Source organism: Lissotriton vulgaris, chromosome 2_1 (assembly GCF_964263255.1).
Source record: "Lissotriton vulgaris chromosome 2_1, aLisVul1.2, whole genome shotgun sequence".
Taxonomy (NCBI): Eukaryota; Metazoa; Chordata; class Amphibia; order Caudata; family Salamandridae; genus Lissotriton; species Lissotriton vulgaris.
The window spans coordinates 1794899717-1794916065 of record NC_141687.1 but is presented as its reverse complement, the minus strand read 5'-3'; the positions used below and the strand labels follow the sequence as shown (position 1 = coordinate 1794916065).

At 42.9% G+C, this 16349-nt stretch overlaps 1 protein-coding gene across 1 annotated transcript in view; it reads left to right on the top strand.

Annotated features, from left to right (window-relative positions):
• The window catches only part of MRPL21 (mitochondrial ribosomal protein L21), a 146953-nt gene that overhangs the window by 9560 nt on the left and 121044 nt on the right, over nt 1-16349 (top strand). The window contains exon 2 of the mRNA XM_086957843.1: nt 5452-5509. Within this exon, the coding sequence (XP_086813969.1) occupies nt 5452-5509 (58 nt within the window). The remainder of the gene's footprint in view (nt 1-5451; nt 5510-16349) is intronic.

The following is a 16349-nucleotide window of genomic DNA, read 5'->3' as shown; positions in this document are numbered from 1 at the left end:
CACAACAGGGTGTCCTTTTGGGACCCTTGCACTTTTGAAATTGCGCGCGCAATTCCCATTCATTCCTAAGGGCCTCTTGGCCCATAGAAATTAATAGGAAGCCATTCCTTATTTGCGACTCACAATTTGCGAGTCACAAATAAGGAATGTATAGGAATTGCAAAAATATTTGCGATTGCTACCTACATGGCATTTTGCGAGCCCTTAATAGTATTCCCTAAAAATCGCTATTAAGGACTCGCTAAACAGCTTTTAACTACATCTGGCCCTTTATGACTAGAATCTCCAGCATGTAGGAAAGAAAAACGATGATATTTAAACTCTGAACTCATTACCACCCTAAATCAAATTTCTACCTACTTTGAAGGTTACTAAAGGAGGAAAATTCCTGTGTAAAAGCCACTATCTCCCACAATGGGCGGTGGGTACCAACATATTGCGAGGAACTTTCACTAATTGCACTATTGTAAATGCTCCGTTTCAATCTCCTTTCTCCAATTACTGCTTTGAATGTATATTTTTCTTTCCAGAGATTCCGAAAATTATTTCTTGAAGTACCTCTTCACGAACCATTCATTTATTCACCCATGTAAAATGCTCTAACACATAGTTACGTCTGGTTTGTAATATAAATAAAACATATATGGCAATCAAGTGGTATGAAAGCACCAATCTGAATTTTACACTATTCTGGATAGCATCATTCTGGCACTGACCATCCATAATTTCACATTGAGTACCAACATCACTAATACTACTAATGCTATAAACTATGGTTATGTGCGGTGATACCCCAGATGTTGGATGGGAAAAATGTGTGGTTTGGGTTGTCTTGATACTTCTTTGAAGTCTGGTATTCATCTCTTGTGAAAGAAGCGTTAGCAGTTTTCTGAGCTGTCAGTAAGTTTTAAACATAAGTATGTAAAAAGCCTCTTACTGCAAAAAAGCAGCTACAGTCATCTAACTCCAGTTTTTTTTCAGCAAGGTTTTGGCTAAGGTATCCACACATTTGTGTGGATGAGGCTTCAGTTTGCATTCCCCTTCATTTGATGTAGTGCATTTGCTAGGATAACAGAAAGATGGTGCAGACTGCCTCATGCCATTTACTTTCCTGCAAGCTGGAGATGACCTGGTGGATAAAAAAGAAAAGGTCTTTGTGGTTAGGAACTATGAACATAATTTGCATCTTTCATCCCGAAAATGGATGTATTAAGGCACTGTAGAGGATACTCAGCAAAACTCAGTCATCGCATTAAAAAAATAGCATTAATAAAGTCAGTAGGTCATGCCTCTAGAACTTATTGGGGTTGGCAATGTCTTGTGGCCATGATGTATAGCAGAGTGAACAGCTTAAACAAGCATTTACAATGCAACGGTCTCGCCTTTGCCAAAGTTAGATCTATTGGCATTGTAAATGATACATTTTTTATTTATGTGTTGGTTTTGAAAAAATTGTAAATGACAATGCCATTTATTTATCTGTCAAAAGCTTAATCTCTCGCAAATGCGAGACCAATTGCATTTGCACCCACGCAGACACAGACGCACGCACACAGAGACGCACGCACACAGAGACGCACACACACAGAGACGCACACGCACAGAGACGCACACGCACAGAGACGCACACGCACAGAGACGCACACGCACAGAGACGCACACGCACAGAGACGCACACGCACAGAGACGCACACGCACAGAGACGCACACGCACAGAGACGCACACACAGAGACGCACACACAGAGACGCACACACACAGAGACGCACACACACAGAGACGCACACACACAGAGACGCACACACACAGAGACGCACACACACAGAGACGCACACACACAGAGACGCACACATACAGAGACGCACACATACAGAGACGCACACATACAGAGACGCACACATACAGAGACGCACACACACAGACGCACACACACAGAGACGCACACACACGACGCACACACAGAGACGCACACACACGACACACATACACAGCGCCCCCACACACACAACCAGCCCCCCCACACAGAGCCCCCCACACAGAGCCTCCCACACACACAGAGCACCACACACACACACAGCCCCACACACAGAGCCCCCTCACACACACAGAGCCCCCCCCCCACACACACAGAGCTTAACACACAGGGAGAGCCCCCCACACACACACAGAGAACCCCCCCCCCCCCACACACACACAGAGAACCCCCCACACACACACATAGAGAACCCCCCATACACATACACAGAAAGCCCCCACACACACAGAGCCCCCAAACACACAGAGCTCCCCAAACACACAGAGCCCCACACACATACACACAGAGCCCCCCCCCACACACACACAGAGCCCCCCACACACACACACACACACAGACACACACACGCACACAGAGCCCCACACAAAAAAGCACGCACAACGAGTGAACAGGGGGACAGAAAAGCACGCACAACGAGGAGCGGGGAGGGGGCAGAAAAGCACGCACAACATGATGAGGGGCTAGAACTTGACGAGGAAATGGAGGAACTACCACACAAGGATGTTGAGGAGCTTGAACTCGATGAGCATATTAAAGAGCTGGAAACAGACGAGGATGTTGAGGAACTTGAACTCGACAAGGGGTCGGAATTTGATGAAGAGCTAGAACACGATGAGGATGTAGAGGAACTGGAACTCGACGATGAACCAGAACTGGAAGCCTCTGAGCAAAGTACTGACACCACGCAAGTCCTAGGAGAGTGCAATGGGGAAATTGTACTTTCCAAAGTGATATCAGACTTATTCCCCCCGCATCTGCCTGCAGGTTCATTTAAGGTGGAACAGATACAGTGGTCGAATTGAGCAGTTGTCGGCTATTTGAAGAGGTGAAACACAAGGAGATGGATTCACAGGTTCTTGTGTCACAGGAGCCGGTGCACTGGAGGCAGGTTTCATCCATGGTGCGTTTGCAGAGTTTTCCCTGGGCAAGGTAGAGCAGGTGAAATGCATACACCGGCAGCTGTTGTTTGGAACTGTATTGCACCAATGTGTATAATGAAGGGGGATTAAACGTGATGGGCAGATGTTTTGTGGAGAGCTGGCACAAGGGCAGTTGTTTGTCTGGGTGGACAGCTAAGCATTTGGTATTCCCCACAGTGTCGATGGGGCACCCTGCATTCAGGAAACCAGGGCCACAGGGGGCAGGCGCTGCCATTTTTCAAAGGGCTGACAGGGCCACGCTCTTCATGAGAGAACGGCGCGTGCCGCGGCTCTGACGGAGGGGGCGGACGCCGCGTGCAGGGCCTGCTGAAACGGGAGGGATTGAGGCTTGTGTTTCTTAAACATTTGATCGCGCGCAAGTGACGCTCGCTCTCCTCTCTTTGGTGACGCTGCGTCAGCGGCCTTTGTCTATCTATGTGAGTGATAAATGTCAGTCAACCTTAGTTTATCGGCATCAAACTGAACCCCCCTAGCCAGGGTTTCTGGTGGTATCGTCCGCCCTCAGCCTCATCAGTTATTTTATCACAAAAGGGTGGTCTGACGCGACGCTATTACGTCACAGCTATTGTGGGCATGTCCGTCGTGGTTAAAAAAAACAAGTTCATGCTTGAAAGGAAACTCACGGCACTGGAAATGACAACTGTGAAAAGAGATACTGTGTTTTTAGTTCCCCCTCTTTACCTGGGCCAGGCTGGCTGTGTGGGGAGGAGGCAGAGTCTGCTCACGCTTCCTGCACGCGCCAGTCGGCCCTCTGATTGGTTAATAAGGAACACCAATCAGAGAGCTGACTTGAGCGTGCAGGCAGCGTGATGAGGGGCTGCTATCTGACGATGACGTCAGGGAGAGAAAGAACAACAAAAACACACCCCGAATCCCGTCTTGAACTGAGTGACGCCCCTCTCCTCCAATGATTGGCCTCCGTTTAGGAAGCCAGCTAATGGAGAAGAGGGGCGGGTTCAAGCCCCGCATATGTAACATAAGATCTCTCCCTGCGACTGTGCAAGTGCAGCCTACGCAGGTCTCTATCTAAAAAGGCACAGTGACGCAGCCTCACTGCTTTGTAGACCCGTGTATGCTGGATTACTCACACACACCTACAAAATGTATAAATGTGTAGATAAATAAAAAAGAACTAGAACTTGTACAAAATCGCTTTTAAGTTAAAAAGCCTGGCAGCATATTGTTACGTGGTCTTCCACAAAAAAAGGAAAAAAAAGAACACAGGTGTAGGTGGCAACTGGGAGCGTGTGAGTGGGATGGGGTAGCAACACGGAGTAGGTAGGTAGGTGGGTGGGAGGGAGCGTAGGTGGCAGCAATGGGGAACGGGCTGTTGGGAGAAGGGAAAAGCACATGAGTGAGACAGAAATGTGGGGGAGCCCAGAAGGGCGATCGCAACACGAAAGGAATAGTGGAGAAGCACACTGCAGGAGAGGTAGACAGCTCGAAAATACGTGCATTCTCGTGGAGTGATTAACCAAAAAGAAAAATAAGTAGGGGACTAAAAGTAAGCCGTGGAAGTGCACAAGTAATGCAGCTACACTCTAGAGGAAGGACAAACACAAGAAAACGAAGAAAAGACCACACAAGCTAATGAATAAAAAAGCATACAAATGATCTAACTAATGAATGCAAAGGGCAGAGTCTGAGCAAGTAAGCAGACAGTAGGGTTCTATATGCTGTCTGGTAGGCAAGACCAAGAAAGGAGCATGGGGCTCATGGTAATTGACAATTATATTAAAATTGTTTCTTTGATCCATATGGATGACTGTTCCTTTAACCCTAAATTTCTATCATTAAATATGTTTCTCATCAAACACATGGTGCTGAATATCCTCCTTATGCTACCATTCTGTACGGCCCCCTGAGAAACTTTCTTGAGCCCTTTTTAGGTTTTGCCTAAACCTGGCACATGCCCTGTCAGTGAAATCTGTTAACAAAAAAAAAAGCTTAAAACTGGTTTAGAACCTGCACCTCTACTTATCATTACTTACCATTGGTTAGCTCCGACTTGACTCTAGTCTGATGTGTATTGGAAACATATTTTAATAAGATCACAACTAATCAATACACTAAGTGATTACATTTCTACGCATTATTGTTTTGTGTGCTGTATACTTAATCTCTTTGCTCTGTCACTCCACTCTGCAACACTTTACTCCACTCTATGCCCCTCCACAACCCTCTACACCACTCCACAACACTCTACACCACTACACTGTATGCAACTCTGACACTCCACTCCATGCCACTCTACACCACTAACTTTAAGCCATGTTGAACAGCATCCACGCAGGTGTACCTCGTGGCTAAAACACATTGATAAGCCAATAGCTCTTATATAGGCGAAACCTATTGGCTTTGACAATGATTGTTTTTATTTGGTGTCTTTTTGACAGATTTTCTGAGTATGCTACACATTGTTGCTTTGGCTATCTGTTGTACATTTTTTAACAGCCTTCCCTTTATTCTTCCCCAGATTACGCCACATCCTCAGTACAAAGTCGGCGTTTACAGAGCACATCACTAGATCCAGGGTAATGTGAACCTATGTTTTGTTGTTAGTCACTATGCTGAACCTTAAAATGTAACTGCAAAATGGCAACCACTAGGTAGCAGTTCTTTCTTGAAGAATTCCTAACTTCTAATTACTGTATCATGAAATGTGCTACAAGGTGTTGGAAACTCATGATACTTGAAAATGTATTCCACTGATGAACATTAATATTCATACTTTTCTTAACCCGTTGATCCTTCCTCATTCCTTCCTATGCCAGCCCTAACTGAGGCAAGGTTTAGATTACATTGTTTCTTATCTTGTGAGTACAGCGATGGCAGATGCGTATATTTACCCCTTCCATGCTCATGACGAGCTAAGCTCGTCATGCAGTACAGTGCTCCTGTGCTCATGACGAGCTGAGCTCGTCATGAGCACAGGAGCACTAACCTATCTTCAAAGGTTGGATAGTCCAAAAATTTGTTTTACAGTTTGTTGCTTTCTTTTTTTTTCATTTCAAGAGGATTTTATTGAGAGAAATAATGATCCAAATAATATCCAAATCAAAATACAAAGATGCGATACATTCCAATATGAGCAGAAATGTGAAAACATGGGCAATATTTGAACAATAACAAGCTCAATGTAAGTAAAATTGGAGAACAGGCACCTAAAATGAGGGTAATGAATTGAGCCAAAAGAGGAATACATTGTTCAGAACGTAGAACGTATCAGTCCGTAAGATGAGGACAGGGGCAGGGGGATGTAAGAGGAACAACAGGAAGAAGGAAGGAGAGCAAGGAAAAAAGCAGCAGAAAGAAGGAACGGGAAGAGAGGACAGGAAAGAGGAAGAAAGAAAGAAGGAATCCCACAGGAACAACCCAATGTAATGCAACTCACCAAACAAAAAATTAGGTAGACATAACAGCAGGAAATTGAGGGACAACACCATTCGCAGAGAGTTCCATATATTCATCCAGAGTTGCCCAAACCCCACTAGAGATGGAAGGTGACAGATGTGCTAGATCTACTGAAGTGTGAGCACTGCGTAAGAAGGAAACCCATGCCCACCAAGTGTGATAGGAGACAGACGAGAAAGACTTCCACTCCATAAGAATAACTTTGATCGCTACAGATAAAAGAAGGTCTAACAGTTGTAATTGTAATGGCTCAAGGGGAAGAGGCGTGGGAGCCGCCCAGGGGCCTAAAATAACTAAAGGAAAAGAGAGCTGGAGCTCAATTTCAAAGATAAGAGACAAATGTCGCTGAATAAGGTCCCAGAAAGATTTAAGTAAGGAACAGTTATAGAACATATGAGGAAAATCACCTGTCTCAACGCCACAACTCCAACAGAGGTTATCCTCTTTAAGGTTGAGAGAATGAAGACGCACCGGAGTCCAGTGGAGTAGATTGATCGAGAAAAACTTGGACTGTATTAAGGAAGGAGCAATTTTGTTACGTAACGCTAGTTTGCCAATGGATTGCCAAGCTTCGGAGGAGATATGGTCCGTAATATTGTGATCAAAATGACGCGACCATTTTTGCTGTGCAACCGTCTGATCTGGAAGCGAAGAAGAGGATAGAAACCTATAAATGTGGGAAGCAACATGACCCGCTTTGAGCCAGATAGAAAACAGAGAGATGGTGGACGAGGAGGGGTGAAGACGAGTTTTCGAGATCGCAACCTTGATTTTAAGAAAAGTATAGAAGTCTAGATTTGTTAGAGAGTGTTTGAGCGCTAAAGTAGAGAAAGGTAAGGGCTCACCAGACTCATTATACAGATGTTGTACAAGAGAGACACCCTTCATTGCCCAATACGCCATGAGTGCGGGAGTGATATTGATTTTAATTTTGGAATTACGCCAAATGGAAGACCATCTAGTCTTGTGCAGAGGAAATGCCATTTTCTTGTCCACTTTCTTAATTGCGATGATTGTATCAATGATGATAGATCGGGAGAATAGAATATGTAGAGTGGAAGTAGTACACAAAGAGGCCAGTGGTAAGGGAGCAGCTAAATCCTGCTCTATGAGTAGCCATAGAGGGATATGACGGGTTGGGGGAGAAAACCAGAGGGCACCTTGAGAGGCCAAAAAAGCAGTCTGGTATTTTTCCCAATCCGGGAAGTTACAACCACCCATATCGCAGGGTCTACGTAAATATTTGTATGCCAACCGAGCACGTTTTCCGCTCCATAAAAATTTGGAGGTGATACCATCGATTTCCCGAAAAAAAGAGTCAGATAATTTAATCGGAATCATGGAAGAAACAAAATTGATGATCGGCGTGATCATCATTTTAAGGGTTTGTAAGCGCCCCCACCATGAAATATGTTTTGGAGACCAAGTATCCAGAAGACGACGAACTTTAGCCAGAGTTTGAGACTCATTATACGTAACCGTGGTATGTAGTGTCGAACAAAAATAAATGCCTAGAACGGGTGGCTTTGATAGCAGAAACTATTTCCTCAGGTGAGATAGGTTCATTTAGAGTGGATCGATCTTCCTCTGATACTGATTGAATCGGAATTGATTTTAAAAAATCTCGGCATTTGTCAAAAGAGGCTTGGTTAGAGGGGGTATACAATTTGTTATAAAAATCACGAAAAACTTCAAGAATTTCCTCAGTTTGGAATTTTTTAGAGCCATTATGGTCCTTAATAGAAGAGATCTGAGAGGATCTAGAGGAGGAGTCTTGGAATTTTAATGTAGCAGCCAAAAGTTTGCCAGCCCGATTCTTTAAGAGTAATTTTTTGGACTTTTGTGCTTGGAAACCAATATGAGCTCTTTTAGTGACAATTGTATTATATTTGTATTTTAGAAGCTTAATTTGTTGTAGGATAGTCGGATCTTTAGTATGTCTAAAGGAAGCCTCCAAAGTCTTGATTTCAGATGATAAATCAGTAAGTTCTTTTTTAATCGCTAAATTGCGTTTGGACATGCATGCAATAACTTGGCCACGGAAAGTACATTTAAAAGAGTCCCAAAGAATTATTGGAGAAGATACAGACACCTCATTTTCACGGAAGAAAGTGTTGATATCCTTGGAAAATTCTTCCACTTGGGTAGAGTCATATAACACCTCCGTATTAAGTCTCCAGGAACGACCACGTGGTTTCGGAGCAAAGGACGAAAGCGTAAAAGTAACCGCAGCATGGTCGGAGATGACAATGGGATGAATAAGCGGGGAGGAAGAGGCTGCGACAAGAGAAGAGTGAACTAGGAGATAGTCAATGCGAGAAAATGAGGAATGAGGGGAGGAAAAGAAAGAAAAGTCACTACCAGTGGGATTATGGAGACGCCAAATATCATGCAAATTAGCAATGGAGCACATGTTAAGCATCTGTTTGTGTGCTTTAGGCGGATGAAACTGAAAAGCGGAATTCCTGTCCAATAAAGGGTCCATAGGTAAGTTAAAATCCCCACCCACAATAAGATTACCCGCATGTGGGGTATCATGCAGTTTTTTAGAAATGGATTTCCAAAAAGCAGGGTCATCAATATTCGGAGCATATATATTCATAACAAACAGATCATGCTGTCCATCTGATAATTTAGAAAGGAGCCATCGACCATCAGAGTCATGCTCAGAAGAGATAATCGATAAACCCGAATTTCTCGAAACCAACGTAACCACACCATTGCGTTTACCAGAAGCATCCGAACAAGACACATCCGATACCCATTCTTTCTTCAAAAATAGCGCTTCTCTACTAGTGATCTTAGATTCTTGAAATAGGACTAAGTCCGCTGAGAGAGATTTAAAATAATCTAAGATTTTAGATCGTTTGACCGGATGGTTTAAGCCCTTAACATTAAGGGATAAAACATTTAAACCTGGCATCTACCTGAAGGGGATACACTCGAAGACAACAATGATAACAGAGAAAAGACGAAGTACAGGAATATGGTAGACCAACCACAAAACCAAATAGATGTTACGGGAGCAACCATGTGGGAAAACCATGAAAAAAGAAAAGCCAGAAGGAGAGAAGAAAGATTAGAAAGGAGAGAGAAACGAGGCAGAGGGGGAGGTCTAAAAGAGACCCATAACATGCAAGGGAGAACGTGGAAAAGGCGAGTCGAAGACCCGTTATAGGAGCAAAAGTTGGTAAAGAAGAATAGCCCATTATGCAAAAAACGACTGATAGTGAACTAAAAAAGCAATAGAAACTTCATACACCTAGAAATACATTTTATAATGAGATATTACATTGCTATTAGAAGAAAAATACCACTCAGAATAGATTAACATTACCCCATCAAGCGCAAGAGCATGGCATAAATAACAATATCAGAAAATGTAGGAAAAGCTGTATTATGTATGAAACATCGTAAATAGCATATATCATTTTGTGAATAGAGGAACAAAGAAGTGCTGAAATCGCATATGAATCAAAACAAAACACCTAATTCTAACTATACTATAAAATGGAGTGACATAAGAGGAAAGATAGAAGGTGTATAAGAACAGCATGGAGATACTAGGAAGAAACCGAGAGGGAAGATGAAAACGAGCATAAAGAAAAAGGAGAAGTCTACACCACGATACTACAATGCTACATAGTATAATGCAAATATAATAAACAATGCTATCAAAAGGAGTAATAATACTTAATTAAAAGATAATAAATCTGCAACTAAGAACTCTAAAAAGTGCAGGTAACTAGTAAGTATAAACAGCAACAATATAAGTGAAACACTCCGTAATAAAAATAGAGAGGAGCAAGAAAAAGAAAAAGGAGTTGAAACAGAGGTACACACGAAATCAGAGAAGACGGGTGAAAGAAAGAAGAAGAAAAAATTGAAAGGATCTACAAGAAGTTTCTCGAAAAATAATGAAGAGAAAAAAGAAGGAGAGGACGGATACTAGAAAGAAAGGAGAACTATCAGAGTAGTATAGAAAGAAGAACAGAGATAGGACATACGATAGCAGAGGAGAAGATCAACAAGAAAACCTGGCTGGAGAAAAAAGAGAAGGTAACCATGCAGAAAAAGACATAACCAGAAGTAAAGAGAACAATAAATCAGGTCCCTGAGGCCCCAGGAGTCTGCGTCGTTGCACGTTGAATCTCCATCTCTATCTCCTCCTGGTTGTCCAAGAACGTTGTCAAGTCTGCCGGTTCATCGAAGATTCTGGAACGCCCTTTATAAGTAATGCGAAACTTGGATGGGCCAGAAAAGGAAAAAGAGATGCCCAAGTCTGTGAGACGTTTTCGAAGATTCAAGAAACCTTTCCGTCTTATGACCGTGTCTCTGGCAAAGTCTTGGGAAATGGATATGCGATGACCCTCCCAGTTGAGTTGTCTAATCTTGCGCATATGTGACAAAATCAGCTCAGTGTGTTGATGTCGTAGGGGCTTAAAAATGATTGCTCTTGGCTGGGTGGCTGCCTTAGAACGGAACGTTGGAACACGGTGTGCTCTTTCAATCTCAAAGTCTCTGTGAAAAGATAGTTGAAGTGTATCAGGAATCCAATGAGATAAGAAGTCAATCATGGAGGAGGATGATTTCTCTGAGTCCTCCGGTAGGCCAAAAATACGCAGATTAGATCTCCTATTACGGTCCTCCTGCTCCGTGAGGTCTCTGCGCATCGCCGCCATAGACCGCTCCATCTGAGAAAGCGACCTGGATTGCTTTTGCATACCATCCTCTGCGGAACTTATCCGTGTTTCTGTTGCTGATACACGTAGAGATAGGGCTTTAAAATCATTCCTGATGGCAGATACTTCCACTTGTAGTAAGTCAGTGTTAGTTTTAGTTGACTGCGCAATATCATGAACCTCATTCAGACGCGCCAAAATGGTGTCCAATGTGGAAGTATTGTCCGCCTGAGGTGATTCAGGAGTCGGAGAGACTGACTTAAGTCGCTTCAAAGAAGTGCCTGGGTCTTTAGAGTCTTTGCCGTTCAAGGAGCGACTCATAATGACAGTGTTGTAGCAGGAGACTAGCAAAAATGTCACAGGGATAAAGTATAGCACCAGAGTTGCGCAAAATATCCAGAAACAGTGAAAAAAGAGGCAATTCACGCTCCAAACACGCTATGCTAATCTAGCGGTTGAAAAAAGAGCAAAAATAAACAGGAAAACACCTCAGGATATCGACAAGAGCACCTCAATGAATCATGTAGAGAGAAAAAAAACTGCGAGCACTTTCAAACCCAGCCAAGCAGCAAAAAGTAACAGTAGAAAGAAAGCATAAATGTTACCATTGTAGCCATCGTGTGAAGAAATCCTTAGATATACACGAAATACTGTTAGATTGTATCCGCGGCGGCGCCTCAGAGAGCAGATGACAGGAACGTCATACGCGGCAAAATGGCGGCCGCTCCTCAGGAATGCGAGCGCCTGCGAGGATGGAAGCAGAACGCATAATTCCGGGGATTGAAATCGCGGAAAAACAGCGTCGTGGAGATCAGCGCATATTCCGCCGTAGGTGTGTGGTTTTTCCGCTGAAAAGGGCACGAAGAAACGGAGAAAAACGCTCAACGGGAACAACTCACCCCGGAGCTCAAGCGCAACACGCCATATCACAGCGGTGCGCAAGCCACGCCCCCCCAGTTTGTTGCTTTCTTAACACCATCGGTGCAGTGCAGATTTACCCCGTGCGCTGACCATGATTGATTCCCATTGTTGGTGAGCTCGTCATGAGTGTACGAGAGGTGTACCTCATGACGAGCTGAGCTCGTCATGAGCATCGAAGGGGTTAAGATGGCCATTCTCAGCAGGAAAACAATGGAGAGCATGTAACGGGGCAATTCATCTGCTTAACCATGTTTTATATTATCCATGTTTGATGAATTATAATGGTTTTAATATTCCGATTTACTACATCATACAGAGACCAAAATATTGTGATAATGAATTAATGTATCTTATTGTATTATTTTATCTTGTTCTTTTATGATCTTTTTTTAAATCGAATAAAGATTGAGTGATTTTCAGAAAATGCAGTTTGATTAAAACATTCTTAAATAGGTCCAACTGATCCGTAGCAGACATTTTGCTGGGTCAGAAAACAACATAGATTTGATAATTGTGCATTAATTTTGCCAATAATACATTTTAGCCTATAAAAGTGAGGGGGGGTATAACGTTGTTTTTCCTAACTCTCTTTGGAGGTGTGGCACTATAATGGAGCAAGATCACAGATGTTCTGGTCTTTTGTATTGTACACGTGCACCTACAAATATTGTGACCATGTTCCCAGCAGTATTTGCCCAATAATTCTTCCAAATGAAGTTAATAAACCATCACCTTGATGTACGCTTTTGTTTTTGGAGGTGTTTTATTATTACAAGACAACTCTGCAGGTGGGATTTCATACATCATGTATTATTAGTTAAAATGAATACTGTGCCCCCACCCATGTTATTGTGAATGTAATCACCATGTTGGGGGACAACTACATCATGTGCCATCCCACATTAGCAAAATATTTTGCCTACAGTAAAGATACTCTACTGAGCGTCTAGGCTTCAGCTGGAGAGTAACAAAGAGAACAATATTGCTATTGTCACTGGAGAGTATCAGAGATGATTCTATAATCATTAATCTTTTAAAGAGGCCTTTTTGCTCCCATTATTAATATGTACATGGATTGAGAGGTACGAAGACATGCTCATATTCCATCTAATCCTTTTGTTAAAAAAGGCTGACCTATAAACAGCTCATTATCTAAGAGCTGAAATAAACCTGTGCAGATAGAAAACGAGGTAAGGAGAGAGAGAGGGATTCCCTCTGAACAGTGAATAGAATAAAAATGTATTCCCAAAATAAGCATAATAAGTTTATTATGAAGTGTAAAACCTTTGATAGCGTGCAGTTTTCTATGGAACTAGCTTGGCAACAAGTACATTATGGAAACTTATCTGATATAGGTCTCACTCCCTACAACTTGGTCAACTGCTTTGGTTTCCTTGGGTAAATGTATCCAGGAGGGTTACTAGAAATGCCTATCTCAGGCCACTTCTTGGAAGTGGGCTGAGATAGACTTCCCACTTGCTGGGACGTCTTTACCTGCTGTGGTGCCAGATGAATTAATGCCTTGAAACTCACTGCCTGGAAGCCGTCATTCTAGTACTACACTCTTTCATTACTCTGCATTCTTACTTCTAAACCTATCCCATCTCTTAGTTTTCTAGCAGTTTTTATGTTTTCAATATGGTGCTCATCTTCACAATAATTTAATGATCGCAAGCAACGTGCACAGCCAGGTTCCCTGGTTGCTATTTTATTTTGTTGCATTACCTTTTTATTGTGTATTTCTTACTGTCATTTGAATTGCTATTTGTACTGTACATATACATATATGTTCTGTAATGGCTTTCATTGGAAACCTCTATCGTGAATAATCTGATCGAAATCCAGTTGTTTACTGCTGTGATGTAGCAACAGTCCAGGGCATACCTTTGGGAGTGTTTGGGGTGGAACACCTCACTCAATAAATTTACTTTCATATCGTGGCCCACTAAAACAGTTGGGCATGATCTAGGGTTGGCACCTTGAGGAAAATGCTAGCCGTTTGTTCACATTTTATGATTCTGGCAAGGACCTGACATTACTCTTATGTAGAACTTTATATGAAATCAGGTTTATACATTTGTTAACATAGCAGTTCAATCTTTGATTACTTTAATTATCAGCAAGGGGTCATTAAGGCTCCTCTAAAACACATTTCAAAGTGTTTTCGTCTTACATTTACTGTTTAAAGTATGTGCTGATGATGGGGGAAAAATATCGGTTTTAGGAGATTTTCCAATTTTTTGTACTGGCAGGGACATTAAAATTCCAATTGTGACGATCTAAACCCGGCCAAATAACATAACATAACATAACATAACATGAGTATTTGTAAAGCGCACGTTCACCACTACGGGCCTCTTGGCGCTGAAATAACAGATGTTTGTTGTTACCCAACTCAATGGTACTCATTTTATCGACCCCAAATGGATGAAAGGCTGAGTGGACCCGCCGGGATTTGAACCTGTGACCATGAGGTCGAACACAGGCCCCTGCAGTAGACGAATTAGTCCACTGAGCCACCACACCTCGGCAGCCCTAGTCGGATCGTTAGTGTCCTGTCTCAGCCTGCAGCTGTGTGATATATGTACATGTTTGTTGTGCAGGCGGGGCGCAGAATGTGGATGCGATTTTAAAATTGAGTGCCAGCCCTGCCTAACTCGCACTGCATACCAGGCTAGATGACCCCAATAACTCGGCGTGCATGGTGGGCGTAAGCACGCCAGAGCTGCTCACAGCGCTCTATTCGAGTCTTCACGGTGCAGCTCAGGCAGGAGTTGGGTCATTTGCAGCCAGTCAAAGGTAGGGGCTTCTAATGACACTTTTGCCCCCCACGGCGGTACCTATTTCCCACTCCCAAAGCCATGTGTGTAACAGAGAATTCTGGAGCTGCACGTAGTGATTTTTGATGGTACATTGGTCGGAACACAAATGAATCCTTCACCTTTACAAAGATTACGTTGGTTGTAGGATCATCTTCTTGCTGAGACTGTACTCTGACTCCCTGAAGCAGCACACCTCCCAGCTTTCCTCAGGCTCTCTCCCTGCATGTCCATGTTATCCATTCATTCATGCATTGTGGGACAGAACGCCCTGGGTCCAGTGTTGTGGTGTCAGGGTGATGATAAATTGAGCACCGCATTGATGCAACTTTTCCAAAACACTGAATGTAAACACAGGCAATGGTTTTGTATCCTAAGCAAGATAGCTCTGTGGTTAATTATTTTGTTGCTCCGATTCTTATTTACCCTGCGGGTCACAAATTATAATTAGAGGTGTTCAAAATTCAGGTAAATTGCAAAACTGGCATTAAGTGCTCTATTATAGCGTGAGAAAATGTGAGAACACATTTCACACTAAGCAAATAGTATAAAAACACAACTGTCGCGAAAAACAGTCACTTGCATTCTGGTTGCTCTCGTGGTCTCACACTAAAACTTTGCTGGAAATACAGCGGATGCAATCATTTCAGGAATGTCACATAACCCGCATAATGTGAAATTCGTAAGATTATTCTAACATAGGAGGAAGTTCTCCCACGCCCGGGTACAATCCTGGAAAACTACGTAAAGTGTTATGCATCTACTGCAAACAGATGCTTTAAATGGACAAGCCTTTTGTTTGGTGCCTGAGTATAAATGTGCATTCACATGTTTAAGTACAAGATTAAAAAAAAAGTTTAGTAACTGTATAATGCTCTTTGTAAATAAATAGTAGACAATCTCACTGAGTTTTCTGTTCACTTATGTTAAGCCTTAAGGCCTTATGTATATATTTATGCTGCCATATAGGCATAGGGTGTGCCCGGTTCGATCACCACTTCACCCCCATTTAACAGAACAGAGGCAAAGACCACATACTCACCCCTGCTTGGGTTAGACCCTGGTCGTATTTAGTTCTAACATTGAAATCAAACATTTCTCACCTACCAAAGAATAACAGATTATAAACAATATGTGCGCAGTTGCAAACCAAGCTAACGCAATTCCAAGTAACCTACAAAAATTAAGCAAACCAGGCATCAACAGAAATATTTAAATGGGCCAGGCATCTTAACACTGAAACCAATCGCCACAATTAATTTCATCCTACTTTCACCTTTCACCTGGCTGAAACCGCCCACATCTATGCCAGGCGATCCCAGGACAAACCTTCCACAAGTGACACTAGTCTTGATCTCGCTCCCCACAACCACCAAACTGTGGAGTCTCAATCTAGCAGTGAGAGCAGGGTCAGAAGTTCCTGTGTGGCGCACAGCACCTCGCACATATGCCTTCCCACCCTGTGAGCAAGGGTGGTATGGAATGAAAATGTGCAAAGATCAAATCTGGCTCCCCTGCCGATCCACTTAAGCCGGCTC